Source organism: Anabrus simplex, chromosome 12, assembly GCF_040414725.1.
Source record: "Anabrus simplex isolate iqAnaSimp1 chromosome 12, ASM4041472v1, whole genome shotgun sequence".
Lineage (NCBI taxonomy): Eukaryota > Metazoa > Arthropoda > Insecta > Orthoptera > Tettigoniidae > Anabrus > Anabrus simplex.
The window spans coordinates 88252720-88271380 of record NC_090276.1 but is presented as its reverse complement, the minus strand read 5'-3'; the positions used below and the strand labels follow the sequence as shown (position 1 = coordinate 88271380).

At 38.7% G+C, this 18661-nt stretch overlaps 1 protein-coding gene across 8 annotated transcripts in view; it reads right to left on the bottom strand.

The window, feature by feature from the left end:
• Mical (Molecule interacting with CasL) overlaps nt 1-18661 on the bottom strand; it is a 688331-nt gene that overhangs the window by 207005 nt on the left and 462665 nt on the right. For 7 of the 8 annotated variants that reach the window (XM_067156726.2, XM_067156729.2, XM_067156731.2 and 4 more), the window contains 3 exons: nt 16590-16850; nt 10892-11131; nt 6068-6206 (listed from right to left, as the gene is read on the bottom strand). In XM_067156726.2, the coding sequence (XP_067012827.2) occupies nt 6068-6206; nt 10892-11131; nt 16590-16850 (640 nt within the window). The remainder of the gene's footprint in view (nt 1-6067; nt 6207-10891; nt 11132-16589; nt 16851-18661) is intronic. The other variant, XM_067156733.2, reaches the window with a different exon arrangement.

Here is an 18661-nt window from a genome sequence, read left to right as displayed (position 1 = left end):
TAAGAATAGTCACTTGCAATAAGTGGTATGTTCCAAGCTTTCAGTGGAGAGATGGCGTGGAATGACATTAGTAGATGAATAAGTTTGAGTGGTGTCTTTAAAAATAGGAAAGATTACAATATGAAGATAAAGTTTGAATTCAAGAGGACAAATTGGGGCAAATATTTATTTATAGAAAGGGTAGTTAGGGATTCGAATAACGTACCAAGGGAGATGTTCAATAAATTTTCAATTTCTTTGCAATCATTTAAGAAACAGCTCAGAAAACAACAGATAGGGAATCTGCCACCTGGGCGACTGCCCTAAATGCAGATCAGTAGTGATTGATGCTCCTCCATTCGCTACATATCATCCCACTGCCAAAGTCGATTTATATGCAGAGTCTATATCTCCTCGTTTCAGCTACCTTCTTTCCATTGTTCCCACCTGTTTATACAAGCAATCAATCTGACTATTTTCATATCTGTTCCTTCTAACTTATGAATAAGATATCCTGAATCTACCTAGCTTTCACTCCTGTATAGTATTTTGTCTGGGAGCTGACTTCTTCCTTACAGAATACTGTTGATCATAACTGTGACATCACTACATTTATTGCACACTACATTTATTGAAAAGAATGAACTTCATGACAGTTCTGTATAGACTTACAAGTTCTTGGTTTTTAATTCTTAATGATTTTTTGTTTATGGGTCCATCTTTCAATACATAAAAGAGCAGCACTGAAATTAAGTGATAACATTTTATATGACTAAGTTCACTACTTAATTCACGTGTCAGTCTTATGTATTGAAAGGTGTACATATAAACAAAAATTCTTTAAGAATTAAAAACCAAGAACTCAGTTCATTTACTTTATTGCACCTTGATTCAATTTCACTCACCATCCTGGGAGAATACTATATTTTCTGACGTGTTCATTGCCAAGGCATAAAGCCGCATTGTATTTTCCTGGTCCAATATAATTGTTGTATCACAGGATCATATTATCACATACAGGAGCTTTATTCTGAGAGTATAAGGACAATGTTTCCTTAGCGAATTATGTTATGCCGCTGGATATTGGACCGACACTTTTTATGTATTACGTTACACAAGCCGCTGGGAAAGGTCGGTGTGTACGATCAGTTGAGTTGTTCAGTTATGACCTTGGTGAAAGGGACACGAAGTGCTGGCTTGTTGATCCTCCAGCCTGGAACGGTATCTAGTCACCCAGTGCAAGTGTAAAATCTTACGCAAGGGTTTACCGATCTACTTTTGTCTTGTGGAAAGGTAAAAATATTACACACCAGGATTTAAGCGGTTACTTATACTATATACAGAACACAGCTGCGGAGCATATGTTTTCAGTTAAGAGACTGTGGATATATCCTACTCTGCTTTCTCAAATTTCAACTGCAATGAGATAAAAAAAATTGCCAGTACAAATCAGTAAGTAGCTGGTTTACTCTCTTTCAAATCAGCAGAAGGTGGTGATCAGAAATTGATGATTTTTGCTAAAACAATTTTATTGGGGAGATCTAATATGATTTATGCGTTCTGGTGTTCCTATAACCACTTGATTAATAATATGTATACTTAATGTTTGATGTGTGTTTACATTTCAGCTCGAATTCTTCATGTATAATCGTCGCACTCAGTTCTTTTTAAACCAAGCGTGTTGGCCATATGGTTAGGAGTGTGCAGCTCTGAGTTTGCACCCGAAAGATAGTGGGTTCGAACCCCACTATCGGCAGCCCTGAAGATGGTTTTATGTGGTCTCCCATTTTTACATCAGACAAATGTTGGGGCTATACCTTACTTAAGGCCACGGCTGCTTCCTTCCCACTCCTAGGCCAGGCCTTTTCTATCCCATCGTTGCCATAAGACCTATCTGTGTCCGTGTGACGTAAAGCAAACTGTTCAAAAACAAAAAAAATTCTTTTCTCTAAACTAAGCCAAAAATATGCAATGATTATACTATTACACATCCTAAGTACAGTAGAACCTTGATACATCATTCCCGGAAGTGTCGTTTTCCCGTAATCATCGTTCAATTTATTCAGTCCCAAAAATGTTCCATATAAAGCAATGTTAAATTTCCCCGCATCTATCCTTCCTCGAAATATTGTTTAATACATTGATCGTCAAAATATTATTTGTACTTGGCCGCACTTTTCCCGCATTGACTGATCGTATGTAAGAAAAATATATGCAATAGTTTTTTTTAATTTAGAAGGACAGCTCAATACTCTTAGCATATAATAGCAGCAACCAGTTACACGAGAATGTAAGAGCGATTCTTGAACAAGGATCCTGTAGACTGGAGTTATGTGCGCAGGTTATTCTTGCGCAACCTCACTACGAGCCTCCTGGTACCAAGGCTTCTCCTTGACCCACTAACCGACTCCTAGAAGTATTCTTACTTACAAGAATTAAAACGGAGACAGTGTAAAACTCAAATTTGCACCATTTTCTGGTTTGGTATAGGGTGGTTAGGGCTGCCAACTTTGTTGAAAATGAGAAAATCATGCAGTGCGCCAGATACGTTTTAATTAGTCACAGGGAGATTAATCGCGCCGTACCTTGTGAAGTGTGTGGGATGCTAGAGGCCTGTTGACCGCTCAACAGTCTTGTTACAAGCTGGACCCAAGCCTAATCTTTCCTCATAGTCTAGTCTTGTAACTAGTTCCTAAGTTGGCAGCCTTGCACAAGCCGCTGTGACATCGTTTGAGACGCGCTGGGTTGAATTTCTAAACTCTAGTTACTGCGGGAGCCGTGCCATGTTGGGTATCTAACCTATCATTCACGAAGGGTCTACGGAATCTTTTCCTAAATACAGCTTATCACCGTAATATCCACGTATATCCTTAGTTTGCAATAAGAGAACTGAACTTAAAGCTTTTTAATTATTACGAAATGCGTGAAGAAAAATGAAACGAAACGGCGTAAAAGTCATGCTTTTTATTTTCATTGCGTAGGCCTATATCATGGTTGCAATATTTCGATACCGGTATGTATAGTATGAGCCAAATGGTTAGCGCGTGTTCGCCTTTGGTTGAAGAGGTCTTGATCGGGTCGAGGATTTTACCTTTCCTTGGTTAATTCCAACGGTTCGGGGACTGGCTGTTTTATTACAAGTGATGAAAATCATTTTTCGTCCGTATTGAAAGTTTCATAAACTGTATATAGGATAATATCTTTTGTTTATTTCCACCTATTCAATACATTACAAGAAGTTGGCATTTATTTTAAAACATTATTCAGATGAGATATGTTTCGCCTCTCACTTTGAGGCCAACTTCTTGTAATGTATTGAATAGGTGGAAATAAACAAAAGATATTATCCTATATACAGACTGGCTGTTTGCCGAATAAAACATTAGAATTCATCTTAGGTAGGGCTGCATTTTCATATGCACGTAGATTACGCGACAACTCGAAAGACCTGCACCCGGCTCCAGAGGCCACACGCCATTAGTGTTGTTTAATAATAATAATAATAATAATAATAATAATAATAATAATAATAATTGTATACAGTACCCATGTTTTATTATTTTGCTTTCTCCCTATTTTTTATGTTGCCCGCATTTATCGTTTTCCCACATCCGTCATCATTTACCCCCTCCCCCACAAAAACGATGCATCGAGGTTTTAATGTACTTGAAATAAGTTCCCTTTGTGGATCAGTGGTATCGGCCTCCTGATACCAAGCTAATGGGTTCAAACTTGGCGGAGGTAATTGGAGTTTTGAAGGGCGGAAAAAAAAAGTCCATTCAACACTCCACGTCTGCGATGTCGGCATGTAAAAGATCTCTGGTAACACATTTCGTGTTTACCCAACAAAATATGTTACTACTACTACTACTACTACTACTACTACTACTACTACTACTACTACTACTACTACTGCCAGAAACTATTGTGTAGGTGATGCTACGAAACGAAGAATCTTTGGATCAGGTAGCATTATATATAGAAGGCATCCTGCATCAGAAAAAGAGGGATTTGAATGCTCATGAATGGCAGTAAAGGAGAAATAAAGGAAGAAGAAACACGAGAATTTAGCACGACACCGCCCTGAAGTAATGCGAGAGCAATTCCGGGGCGGAGATATATGTTGTAGGAAAAGGGAGTGTGGGTTTTAGTGAGTAGGAATCTCACACGCTTGTGGAGTGCAGACCCTCACAGGTCTCTCACGCTCCCACGTTAAATTTAAAAAAATTATTATTATTATTATTATTATTATTATTATTATTATTTGAATTTTCCACCACTTCCAGTTTTGTGATGATGATGATGTTGCAAGGGGCCTTGGATTCCTGAACTGACATTCAATCCCGTTAGGTTTCTCCCCTTCTGCTATCACTTTAGTCGTGGAGACGCTAATTTCCGCTCCTCTTTTCAAATTCCAACATACTGTCGGCTTTTGGTACAGTCTACCAGTAAAAGCAATTCATCAGTATAGGACAAACATTTGCACCTAATTGAATCCCTCCTTGCCATTTTGTACGTTCAGCAGATGATCCATGTGCACTATGAACAACATAACCCCTGTAACTACTCTGAACTAAGAACTCTTTCTAACCATTCCCCTCTGGGTGGGGACAGTAAAATAACACCCACAGTATCCCCTGCCTGTTGTAAGAGGCGACTAAAAGGGGCCCCAGGGGCTCTCAACTTGGAAGTGTGGGTTAGCGACCACGGGGCCCATAGCTGAGTCCTGGCATTGCTTCCACTTACTTGTGCCAGGCGCCTCACTTTCATCTATTCTATCTGACCACTCTTGGTCAACTCTTGTTCTTTTCCAACCCCAACGGTACTAGGTTTGCGAATCCTAGGGAGTCTTTCATTTCCACGCCTTTCATGGCTTTTGTCATTCTTTCGAAGTGTCGGACCCCTTCCATTCTTTTCTTCCAATTAATCTTAATAAGGATGGTTGTCCAGTTGTACTTCCTCTAAAAAAAAAAATAATCAACACCACCATCTTTCTACCATCAATTCTCACTACATTTTAATTGCATATGATTGCCTGCAATAACCTACTCCCGATCCTACAACCCATCAACATGGCTAACGTCTTTCATTTCAGTACTCTGTCACGTGCCTTCTATAGATTGACCAAACATAAACGTAACTGTCTATTCCTCTCATACCACTTTTAAATTACTTGATGCATTCTGAAAATATAGTCTTGACAGTCCCTTTGTGGTCTGAATCCACACTGGTTTTCATTCAAATTACTTTCAACCACTGATCACACCCTCCTTTCCAAACTGCCAGTGAACACCTTGCCTCAAAAGAGCTTCAAAGTTGGTGCAAAACTTTCTGTTACCCTGCTTACAGATAGGTACAATTACTACCGTATTTTCTTGCATAATTAGTGCACTTTTTTAATAAAAAATACAAGCAAAAAATTCAGGTGCGTAAATTATCCAAAGAATTCAGATATATAGGAGTAAAAGTTTTATTTACAATTTATTTGCATTTAAAAGATACATCAAATATCCTATACACAAAACTAGTTGAACTCATTTGCAGTTATCATCATTTGGTGTAAAATTACGGCATAATTTTTCTCCTTAACAACCAAACAGAGTAGCCTACACAAGGCATGTTGGACACGAGTTTGAAGTACGGACACTGGAAATTATTCTTCCCATTACAAGCTGAAAATACAACCTGAAGCAAAATAAATATGAATTAACTAAAGTACCAATTACTAAAGTAATAATGACATACCGGTAAACAAAATCCAGAATTACCCGATGAATCGAGAAATGTAAATATTTATTTTTCCCCACTCTGAACCAAAAAGAATGGAGCATGTAAATTATGCAAGGGCGTTAATTATGTGAGAAAATACGGTACTTTCGTCCAATATTCACATACCATGCTAATTCTATTACTCTATGAAGCCGTTTAATCCCCGCCTTCCTACTATCTTCACCATTTCAGATCTCATTTCATCTATTCCTGTTGCTTTACCATTCATTCCATTTCTGAGCATATTTTAATGGAGTAAGCAAACAACAAAAAGAAAACAGGCTGTAAAATGAAATACAATGTACAATAATACTGTTACCTATTGCACGATTCAGATCTTTGGGCTTTTTCTCAAAGGGTTTGGAGCCTTGGAGCTTAATCTCAATGGTCTGGATTAAGTTTGAGAAGTTCTCATCAGCCTCTCCTGGTCTCCCTGCAAGCTCCTGAGGTTTATGATCCTGTAGCGAGAGAAACCACATGAGATGTCACATTTACAATTTAGATGTATAACACTTCAAATCTGCCAGATCACAACCATTCATGCTTAGTAACTAAAGCAAATTAAAATGTCACAATCAAAAGAACTAAATATGAATATTCTGCTCTCTGGATGGGTGTTAATGATTTTTACACTGACAGTCGATAAATGAGAGAATTCACAATTAAGTATTTATTATTTTCCACCTAGTCAATATAATGATTGCTTAAGGCAATTTAATGGTTAAAAGTGGTATATGTTTCGTATATTATCAACATCTTCAGCCACATAACACTGTTTAGATGAAAAATATATAAATTGACAAAGTTAAAATTAAAATGTTAAATTAACATTTAATGTTGTCAATCTTATGTTAATTTTAAGGACACTTCCTCTTAAGCATTACTTTGTCAATTTATATATTTTTCATCTAAACAGTGTTATGTGGCTGAAGATGTTGATAATATACGAAACATGTACCACTTTTAACCATTAAATTGCCTTAAGCAATCACTGTATCGACTAGGTGGAAAATAATAAATACTTAATTGTGAATCTATTGAAGTGCGATACGGACCATGAAGCTGATTTTATGTAAATGAGAGAATGACATTCTGCTATTTGGAGAACTCTGTAGGACTTGGACTGAATTACTTTGAATCCACATAATGGTCCACCAGCACAACACTACCAGCCATGTCAGGAAATAAATAATTAACTATTATTTTTACAATTCCCTTTCCTTGACTTAAGTTTCCTTTTGTCACAAACACACAGGAAGTATTAAGAACAGCAGCCCCTTATAATGTGATTTTATGCCACCTGCTGTTTATAGACTACCTGAAAACTTTGGTCCCTGCAGTTAAGCAAATGCTAAAGAAAAACTCAGTCAAGGACGTTTACTTGTGACAACATTAAACAGGACATAAAAATGGTATTACTAAACAAGCAATGGGACATGAAGCTGACAGGCAACATACTGGTATGATGTGGTTTTGTGAGTGCTGTGAAAGTATGTCAGCCTACGTAGAGATTTCCTTTAAGTAACATAACAGATCGCATGTGGCAAAAACTGAAGCTCCATGAACAATGCAATGTGGGACACAAACCACTGAGCTTATCATTGTTAACTAATACTCTGAGCTACACAACAGCTGTATAAGCAATAAATTTCGTGGTTAGGCCCGTATTGATGGATATGACTCACTTTTTACAAACTTTAGTTTATTCTCCACGTAATCAATATATTGTTTTACTTTCAAATAGCGGCCATCCTCAGCTATTCATCATAAAAATTGAAATTAGAAGGACATGGTGTCGTTATAAACAACCTCCTGAGTTAAAACTACAAAATGTGAACACAGAAAATAGACTAATGTACACATTACACACTTGATAATGGTCAAGTGGATCTGGGATAAAAACTAGTAGATCACAAGATTAATAATTTTGGTGTAGCTGCACTTGTGTCGAATGAGGGTGATCTACTGGTAGTCCCACCATGATGATGATGTTTGTTGTTTAAAGGGGCCTAACATCTAGGTCATCGTCCCCTAATGGTACAAAATGTAATGACAATTTTAAAGTCCAAAATCCCCCACTGACCAGAATTCAAAACATGAGGACGAAGAATGAATGGACGGATATGAATTTAAAACAATCAGTGGATCCAACCTGCAATGCCCAACATTCCCAGAAACTAGCATTAAACAACAGTATTACTGACCAAGGGACTGTTTCTAAAGCACACTCCTGAATCGGTGATGCTTGTAGTCTAAAAGGGTCCAAAATCCAGGTCATCAGGCCCTCATAATGATACTTATCGCTAGGAAAGTAGAACCATGGTATTTGTCATGTTGCGGTACTAATTGAAAGTAGCATAGACTCGCGGTATTCTACACATTATGGTACTACTCACAGGTAATGTAATGTGCACGTGTAACACAGACCTATGGTGTTTCTCGCATTGCGGCGCCATTAACAGGCAACGCAAACCAATGGTGTTCCGCACATAAGTGAACTAATCACAGGGACTCGTACTATCCCGTGGTGTTCCTCACACACTGGGTACTAATCATAGGCAAGGCAGACCCATGGCGTTGCTCATATAGTGGTACTAATCACAGGTACTGTAAAACCCCGCTGGAAGCACACACTGTCGCTACTAATCACAAATCTATTGTGTACCTAACTACGCGCAAGTAAAAGCGACCCATAGTGTTCCCTGCGTCATGGTACTAATTAGAAGTAGTCTCATGGTTCTAATTCAATCATCCCTTGGTAGCCTCTTTTAGGGGAATACACACGACGAGGAGCGTTCAGGCAGACCATTTGTCATTACAGACCAACTGCTGAGCACAGTAGACAAATGCGTGAGGAACGATCGGCGCGTCACAATTGATCTCTGTGAACATTTTCCTAATGTGTCTCGAACAACTGTTCATGAAATTGTCAAAGACCATCTGCATTATTCACAAATCTGTGCAAGGTGGGTCCCTCACACGCTTACAAAGGAGCACAAAACCAAGCGCATGGCTGCAGCACTGACGTTTCTGGGACGTTATTCCGATGAAGGAGACTCTTTCCTGACTCGCATCATTACTGGGGACGAAACATGGGTTTGTTATGCATCACCTGAGAGTAAACGACAGTCAATGGAGTGGCATCATGCTCTTCACCAACCAAACCAAAAAAATTCAAGACTGTTCTGTACACCAGGAAACTAATGGCAACTGCTTTCTGGGATCGCCAAGGTGTACTGCTCATTGATTTTATGGCCTGTGGACACACAATTAATGCTAATGCGTATTGTGAAACATTAAAGAAATTACGGCGGGCAATACAAAATCGATGGCGAGGTCTATTGTCTACAGGCGTCATTCTCCTTCATGACAATGCCAGGCCTCATGCAGCTGCGATAAACACAACAACTTTTGCAGCAATTCAAGTGGGGAAACCTTCGACCATCCCCCGTATAGCCCGGACTTGGCCCCTTCAGATTTTCATCTCTTTACGAAGCTTAAAGACTTTCTGGCGGGAAAAAGATTTGACAGCGATGATGAACTTAAACGAGCCGTGACTATGTATCTCAATACGCTGGCAGCGGAGGACTATGACTCTGGAATACAAAAACTCGTCCCACGTTATGACAAATGCCTAAATTTGCTTGGAGATTATGTGGAGAAGTAGTGTAAAGTATGTTCTTTCCAATAAAAATCCTTATATTTGTTAATATTTACTCCTGTGTCTTTATTGCGCAAACGGGTACCACTTTCCGGATGACCTTCGTACAATCAATGAAAGACTTTTAGAGAATAAGGACTTGATATTTTAGCCTTTACACAGTGTTATCCATTTCTTGTTATGTAATACTTTCATCTTTTGGGTTTAAATTAATATTCAATCTATAGCTGATGATTTCCACGATATATGGGCGAAACATGTACTACTTGATTTTAATTAAATTGATGTTTGTATTTTAAGGAGGGACTTCTGGGAACTCTCTTACAGGACACATGGACAAACATGAAAACACAAAACGACAAGGACAGGCTCCCTCCTCATCATCCCAGTTTTTCTCAGTCCCTAACGAGCTCATTTCTGATTGCCACCTTCATTAGGAAAGGGTGCTTCAACATTCATTCAGGAGCCACCTTAACATATAAATGTGTGATTAGGAGAAAGCTGTAAAGATCGTCCTAAATAACTGTTCTTTCTGTTGATCTCTCTTCTCTGTTGTTATGTATCACAGAGTAGTTCTTCAATACCCTGGACAATATCAGTGAACTGCATGACATAAAACAAGATCTAGTAACTGAAAAACCTCATCAGCGACAAACTATCCCCAACATAACAGTTAAAAATAATGTGTTGTTAATATTGCAATGCTAACACATTTTAAAACATTGAATGAGAACTATCCACAGTTAGTAAAACTACACTCTGTGCATCAGTGATTGGGTATCAGCCTCAAAATCCAAAAGTATCAACATTTCTATTTTTCTCTAGTAGTAAATAAAAAATAAATTTGTCATATTCTGGTTCATTTTTTAACTTTTAAAATAATGGACTTGTAATTTTTTATTCAAAATGAATAAGAAGAGAGTATATAAGAAAACTGACTTCCCATATTAAATTCCTATGTCCAGTATTTTGATCTCCATGCTATATATTTGACCATAAATGATTTTCAAGAATATCTTCAGAATATGGCTCATGAGACAAATTCCTTTTAAAAAAATAAAAAAATAAAAATTAAAAAAAAAAAATAACCACCTCAGATGACATAAAAATCATGAATCTGGAATGAAACACTTTCCTACTGATCCACAGAGGCAGCTAAAGTCAGTTACCGTAGGACAGACACTGCCCTACATACATTTGCAAAAGTTTGAACACACATCATCTGTCACAATGATGCTCGTGGCAAACATACATCTTTAAATTATAATATTAGTCACACCACACCACTGATATACAAAGGATCTGGCCTGAAATACAACACATCATCAGTGGAACGCACCAGGAAATAATCAGAGGAACACAAGTATCATCAAACTGAGGGCATAATTAAGGGAATGCATAGCCAGAGCACACACATTAGCTCAGCTGAAGTTACCTATCTTCTCAGCATGCTTCACAACACACATTCACAATTTGTCTTACTGGGTAAAATATCTTTCTCTCCAACTCTTTGACCCGATCCTTGAAATCTGGAGCTGTCTGTCGGTATACAAACAAGGAGTAGTCTTCAAACGGACCACTGTCGTCAGGTTTTGCGTTAGATGACAGCATTTGCATGCTCTTATAGAACTGCTGTGTCTGTAGCTTCCGCAGGTATTGCCTGCGCAGTATCCGCTCCATGCGGAAATGTTCCAGCTCCTCTTGAATTTTCTTACGATCCTCCTAGCGACACCACATAACATTTATGTAAACCCTGTACTGTAAAACATCCTCAAAGGCATGATAAACTTAAAACTAAAAATCTAGACATCTTCAGAAGAAATCATTAATGATGAAAGAATTTTAAGAAATTATGTTCTATCATAAATACATTTTCATTGTAGAATGTTATGCCTATCAGCATTCATCAGCAATCCTCTGTGAATGAACTACTAGCTCCGCGGCCTCAACTCTCACCCTAAAATCTTTAAAATACAAACCAATATCGCCCTTGGTTTTGACCAACTCGTTAGCTGGACGGTCAGGTTCCTCTGGCTCAAGCAGTGGGTGTCTGTGTTTGTCTCACACTATCAGCCACCACAGACACACAAAGAGTGAATACATCCCTCCACATATAGTTTGCATCAGCAAGGGCATCTGACCATAAAACTGGGCGAAGACCCCCATGTGATACAAACTCCAACTACATGGGGAAAAGACGAAGAAGAAAAGTATCGTCTTAGTCTTCCGCTCCATCTCTTACCTTCCCCTAGGTAACCTATCTTTTATTCACCTCACATGACTCGTCACTGAAAACCGTTCATATCCACAGCTCAAGTTCAGATCACCTTATTCAAAGTACCATCCAGTCATTGCTCCCACCTGTTTGTACAGTAAAATACCAGCATAACAACATTTTGGGGACCCCCGAAATTAATGTGTTATACTGAAATTTTGTTATACTGAAATAAGTCAATTCTTAAGAACTCGCCTATTGCTAAACCTGTTGAAGAATCTATGTTATTTCAACATGAATTTACACATGAAAATGAATATCCACAGCCTGTTTCCAGTCATTCGACCAGGTCAGGAATGGAATGAATGAAGCCCCCATCTAGTGGCAGGAAATATGCTGGCTACTGAAGCCTGTCGCACTCCTCTGGGCCAATGACAAATGACTAACAGATAAAATGAAATGTTAATGGAGAGTGTTATTGGAATGAAAGATGACAGGGAAAACCGGAGTACCCGGAGAAAAACCTGTCCCACCTCCGCTTTGTCCAGCAGAAATCTCACGTAGAGTCACCAGGATTTGAACCACGGTATTCAGCGGTGAGTGGCCCGCGCGCTGCTGCCTGAGCCACAGAGGCTCTGAATTTACACATAAAAAACCTTAATATTGTATTTATTAAATGAGAGGAAAATTAGGATATATATATTTACGTGAAGTAATGACCTAAAGTACACATACTTGCAAGAAGTTTCCAGCATTTCAATATTTACCCTGTACCAGTACATTATCTCCTCGACTTTATTTTTTGAAAAAGTCGAGATTTTCTTCTGAACACTCGCAGACACAAACTAATATTCAAAGTAGTCTGCAACCACTGCACTTGAATTTAACACAAATTTATTTCAAAACTGCCTTTACATTTTTTTAAATAGAGTAACTTAAATTCAACATTTATCCACGGCATGACAGAACACGTCTTCCGGAAGGTAGAGGGTATTTTCCACACTTTCATTCACTTCGGTGTGTCTACAGTGTGCTTCTAATTTTCTAGGTTAGAGTGAAATCATTTTTTTTTAATTCAGCGTTTTAAGGAACGCCACAATATCATGTAGCAGGCAGTGTGCAGAGAACACTGGCAATGCCGACAATTGGCGAAGAAACGTAGCTCATATAATCAATTTGTATGCACTAGTGATGGGTCTTCCTTGCTCCTTGAGAACTAGTACGAGCTGACTCTTTTATCAACTGCGACTCCAAGAAAGAGCTAGCTCGTCACATCGACTCTCGTTCATTTCTAGCCAATACCATGCTTCAGATAATCACGTGACATACATAGACTACCCGGACTAGCCTCTTCCCACACTCAGTGCACCAGTGGTTGTGGTCTGTGTGCCATAGTTCTGGCAGCCTGCTACCTAACAAAACAATGAAATGGAATAAACAGGTCACTGAGCAATACTTACCAGTTCACTACATGCACTCATAATCTATGAAGGATGTACTGTAGATGCAGTAGGTTAAGAGCAAATAAGCGACACCAAGTTCGACTTAACTATCCTGAACTAAGCACGAACAACATTCACTATCCAGAATACTGAATATACCACTTGGCAAGTAGAAAGGGCGTAATTTTATTCTGTCAAAATAATTAAGAAATACTCTGACAAATCCTCACCTATTTCTTAAATGCAGTCATAGCTATGAATCAACATGTTGCCAACATCATTTGATTTTACGGTACAGTGGATAAAATGATATACCATAGTTTTAAATTGAAGGAAAAAATAAAATAACGGTAGTTTTTACTTTAAAATATAGGCTAAATAACTCATACCAAAGTATATACCGCAGTTTATTTTGTTTTTGAAATAATTATTTATTAACGTGTAGTCGTGTAAGGAGCCTGACTCCATAGCTGGATGGTCAGCGTTGAGGCCTTTAGTCCAGAGGGTCACGGATTCAATTCCCGGCAAAGTCGGAGATTTTAATCTCTTCTGATTATCCTTCTGGCTTGGGAACTGGGTGTTTGTGTTTTTCCCAACACTCTCCTCTTCATATTTAGACAACACACCACACTGCCAATCACCACAGAAACACACAATAGTGATTACATCCCTCCACATAGGGTTAGCGTCAGGACGGACATCCGGCCGTAAATATAGGGCCAACTCCACATGTGCGAAGCAGTTCGCACCCACGACCCCACAAGTGTGGGAGAAGCGGTAGAAGAAGAAGTAGTGTAATCGTGTAAGGCGTGCCAATACTGTATGTCGAACATATACGTCTCCTACGGTGTAAACCTTCTTGAAAAAAAAATATTACTACTACTAACTACTAAACATTTTCATTCCTCCCCTGAAGGGGGAGGCGGGCCTCTTAGACGGTAACGCCGTCTCTCAGGCCAGGAGAGTGTGTAACATACTGTACGCGAAAAACGAAAAAACATAATACGTAGTAATAGATGCTATACGTGGTTATATGTACATTTGTGCTGATAGTATTTTCCATTATTTTTGTTAAAGATTGCATTTAATCAGTATGTTTCCTGCGCTGCATTATTGAATGAAAAAATCTGTTGTTCCAATGTGAAGAGTGGAACGAGAAACTTTCTGTATCTCCAGTCGAAACCAAGAATATTCTGATGACATCTGTTGAGTGAAATGTAAACTACGTGAACAGACTCGACATATGCTCATCTGGAAAAAAATCCAGATTAATGCGATCGAATGGAAGTAGTGCCACTACCCGACCGTACGTCTCGTACGATGAATTTAATCTTGAAAGACATCATTTCATGAAGAATGATCTTAGGCAAAGTAATATTAGATGTCAACCATTAATACTGTATATTTGTGGTACGTTTCTTTGTTATTGTATATAAAGCTTTACCATTGGATAATTTGCTAATGTTGCCAGCAGTGTATAAATTAATTATTCATTTGTTTTATTCCAAGAGTAGTGTGCCAAACTGGACATTGTGTTGCCATCTGTTGTGAGAAACGTGAACTATCACGCGCTACCTTGTTCCTTCAAATAAAAACGGGAGTCGTGAGTAGTCTGTAAAATGTAAAATAACACTATTTTGGGCTCTAATTAATAAATAACTCATGCCTTAGTATCTACCACAGTAACTTACATCGCATTACATTTATAAATAATAATTTATTAACATGTAAGTAGTGTCAATACCTCGAATATACATCTCGTACGGCGCATTCAGCCTTGAAAGATATGATTTAAGAAGAATGGAACTTAGGCAAAATAATATTAGATGTCATCAATTAATATTGTATATTTGTGATACATTTCTTTGTAATTGTATATAAAGCTATATCATTGGATTATTTGCCAATGTTGCCAGCAGTGCATATATTAGTTGTTCATTTGATTCATTCCAAGAGTAGCGTACCAAATAGGACATTGTGTTGCCATCCATTGTGAGAAATGTAAACTATTTGCGCTATCTCGTTCGTTCCCGGAAGACAAAGAGCGGCCGGAAGTCATGAAGAGCCGTCTGCCCTAAACCGGATGAACGAATGAACGAACGAACCTGGAGGCGGAGAGCGCAGACTTCCTCGGCTCGCTCCAACCTTCCCGCTCCCAAGAGTCGACTCTTTTGAACGGCTCTCAGCTGGGAGCGGGGCAAATGAGCTAGCTCCCTCGAAAGAGCTAGTTCGACCCATCACTAGTATGCACTGAACAATATTGTAAATGCCGATGAAACTGCATTGTTTCTTTTATTGCCAAACCCAAACGGACTTATGATTTTAAAGGAGAGAAGTGCCAGCAGGGAAAAAGTACAAGGGTTGGGGTCATTGTACTGTGTTGCAATGCACACGGAAGGGAGAGACTTTATTCTCTCGTCATAGGAAACTTCGATAAGCCACAACGTTTTAAGGGCGTCGGGCACTTTCCGTGCAAGTACAGGGCATATAAAATGCACACAATACAGTAATCCAATGAATAAAGCACTTGCACACGAGAGCCAGCATAGATTTCTCCTCGTCTTTGAATTATGCTTTGTTCTTCTTTCGTTGCGTGAGGTTATGTTTGTCAGTAAGTTATCCAAGTGCATTATCTGAATACTGCAAATGCATCTTGTTGGATACATTTTGGAAATAGCTTTTACCATGACATCTGAAAGGTTTAAACTGTGATTCAAGGTTAATTGCATGCAGTAAAGGTGTTAGAATATTTTGTGATGCGGTAAGGTTGGGCATTTCTGAATTACGAGTTGACGGTTAATTCAAAGTCTGATTTTTGCGTCCCAACGACTCTGAATTAACGAGGTTTTACTGTAAAGATCTTCACGTGCTGTTGGGTAGGCAACCCGCTCGTCAGAATTGTGATGCGTTTGCTTCGTTTCCCCTGATTGGTAATCGGGTAGTTTCGCCTAAGTGTTGTATAGAGTGTGCCGTCCGGTATTAGCTGTATAGAGATATGTTGTGCGAAATACCTGGCAATTAAAACAGGATGAATCTTAATTATATTTTGAATTATATTTTAATTCGTTATACAAAGTTCAAAATTCGTTTCAATGAAATATTTTAACATAGTTAAATAGGGAAAAGGGCAGGGGCCTACAAATAATTTTGCTATTCTGAACATTTCATTAAACCGGCATTCCTTACAATGACATTTTACTGTACCAGCATGTTTGTTACATCCAGCTTTCACTCACATACAGCAAAGCTGGTCTCACCTTTTTCTTACAGAATATTGCAACTCACTTCATTAGCATCACTTACTAAACTTTAGGTTTCTTCCCAGCCCTCATAACTCTACACGGTAGTTCCAATACATCAGACTGAAAGATTCAACACAATCTGTAGTAAAAGATCGATTTTAACTCAAACTTTCACATCGAAAATGAGCTTTCCGCTATCATGAATTACCAAACCTGTAATGGGATATCAACAGATCAATTCAAGGATTATTCTTTAGTAAAAATAAGATTGTACTACTTACATTGAGGGTATGCAACTTGTCCCGTTCCATGCTCCTGCGCTTGTTGGGTCTGCGCTTGAGAGAATCCGCCTTCCGCTCGCCTGGACTGACGCTCCTCCCTACGCCATCACGGTCGCCTGATGGTCGTTTCCTGGGTGGATGATGGGGGTGGTGTACCCCAGTCACAATCTTCCCCAGCAGGTTCACCTTCTGGTCCGTGTTGAGCTGACGCAACCTCGCTGTCCTTGAAGGAGGAGGTTGCTCTTCCTTCTTCTCCAACTCCTGCACAAAGAAATCACCAATTGAAACATATAGATAGAGTACACATGAAAGAAAGATGACTTCTCATCGATCACACGATTCAAGTATCGTGAAATTTGGACTATTTTTTTAAATCCTACGTGTACTGTTGAACTATACAGTTCTATTTTTCTCCACTCGAATGCACTGTTGTAACGAGCATTTGCAGTGTGTTTAATTTGGTTGATACATCTTGTTGGAAGTCTTCCACGGTCTTTCAAGCCTTCAACAATCCCCTGTATAAGTTTTTCAATTATAGCCTTCCTAATAATGTGCCCTAATTTTCTCGCAATTAATTGCTTCACAATGGAATTCAGATACATTTTGACCTGCAGCTCATCAAGTATCGAATGATCGGTTTTCTTAGCCATGAATGGAATTTTCAGCATCCACCTCCAAAAGAACATTTCACAGGCATTAATATACTTAAGATCAATCTTTCTCAGTGTCCCACATTCAGATGCACATATAGTAAGATGGAGTACACCAGTGTGTTGGTGGTGATGGTAATATCTTGGCTCTTTCATATTCTTGTAATAATGTACATAGGTGATTGTTTATCTGCACTGTCAATATATTACAATATTTGATTTTTACCTTGTTTTATACGTACATGTTTCGGGAGCCTTAACTCCCTTCATCAGCGTTACAACATCAAATTCAACCTTTCCAAGTTTCCTCAAAGGTTGATTCTGATGTTGTAACACTGATGGAGGGAGTTAAGGCTCCCGAAACATGTACTGTAGGTATAAAACAAGGTAAAAATCAAATACTGTAATACATTGACAGGGCAGATAAACAATCACCTGTGTACATTATTGTTAGGAGTCAATACGGACCAATTAAGGACCGATAATAGTCAAGCTTGTCGAATTCGAATATTCTTATAAGCTGGACCATAGCAGTTTTGGCAATCAATACTATTGTTTTTATTTCAGCAGTGCAGTCATCTCTGTTTGTAATAAGTGAGTCTAGGTAAACACTACCTGCCAGTTCTTCACATGTTTCATATTTTCAAATCAGTGTTGCAGTGTTGAAAAGATAAACAATGAAATGGGCTAACAAATTAATGCAGAGAAAAGAAAGAGACGAGTCTTAAAATTTTAGGCTGCAGCCTTTGTCAATAGAGGACAGAATAAGAATGGTACGTAGGGGATAGGCAAGACAAGTAACAGAAAAAGAAAAAAACAGAGCGGTTATCAAATACGGATGTTGTCATGGTCAACAGCACCAACAAATATGATCTGTAACAGCAGGTCTACACCTGGAATCACTCCCTCAGCAGATCTGGTCTTCGGCTTAACATCAAAAAGACATAATACCTAACAAACCAGAGTGACGGTGAATGTCTACCTTCAGTTACTTACGGTCTATTTATGTAGTAGCCCCAACAATAACGCTGAAGTGCAAGCAAGGATAAATGCTGGATGGATGCGATGGAGGGAGGGAGGTAACAGGTGTGCACTGTGACAAGAGAATGCTGATAGTTCTGAAGTCAAAAATATATCATACTGTTCTTCATCCAATTGCTATCTAGGGAGCCTAGTTACGAGTCCACCTTCATGTTATGGAGAAGCGTGGAGAGAGAGAGCACGTGTGTATGTTTTTTTTTTTTTCCTTAATTCCTCACTGAGCTTGAAAAACAGACTTAATTATGAATATCTTCATTGATCGTTTACTTAGGTAAGAGGACCTCCATTATTGATACTTACAATGAGGTAGTTTGTTGGTGGTTAAGTCTCGTGAATCCAGTATGTAACTGCTCGAGTTAGCAGCAGTGATAAGCCATTAAA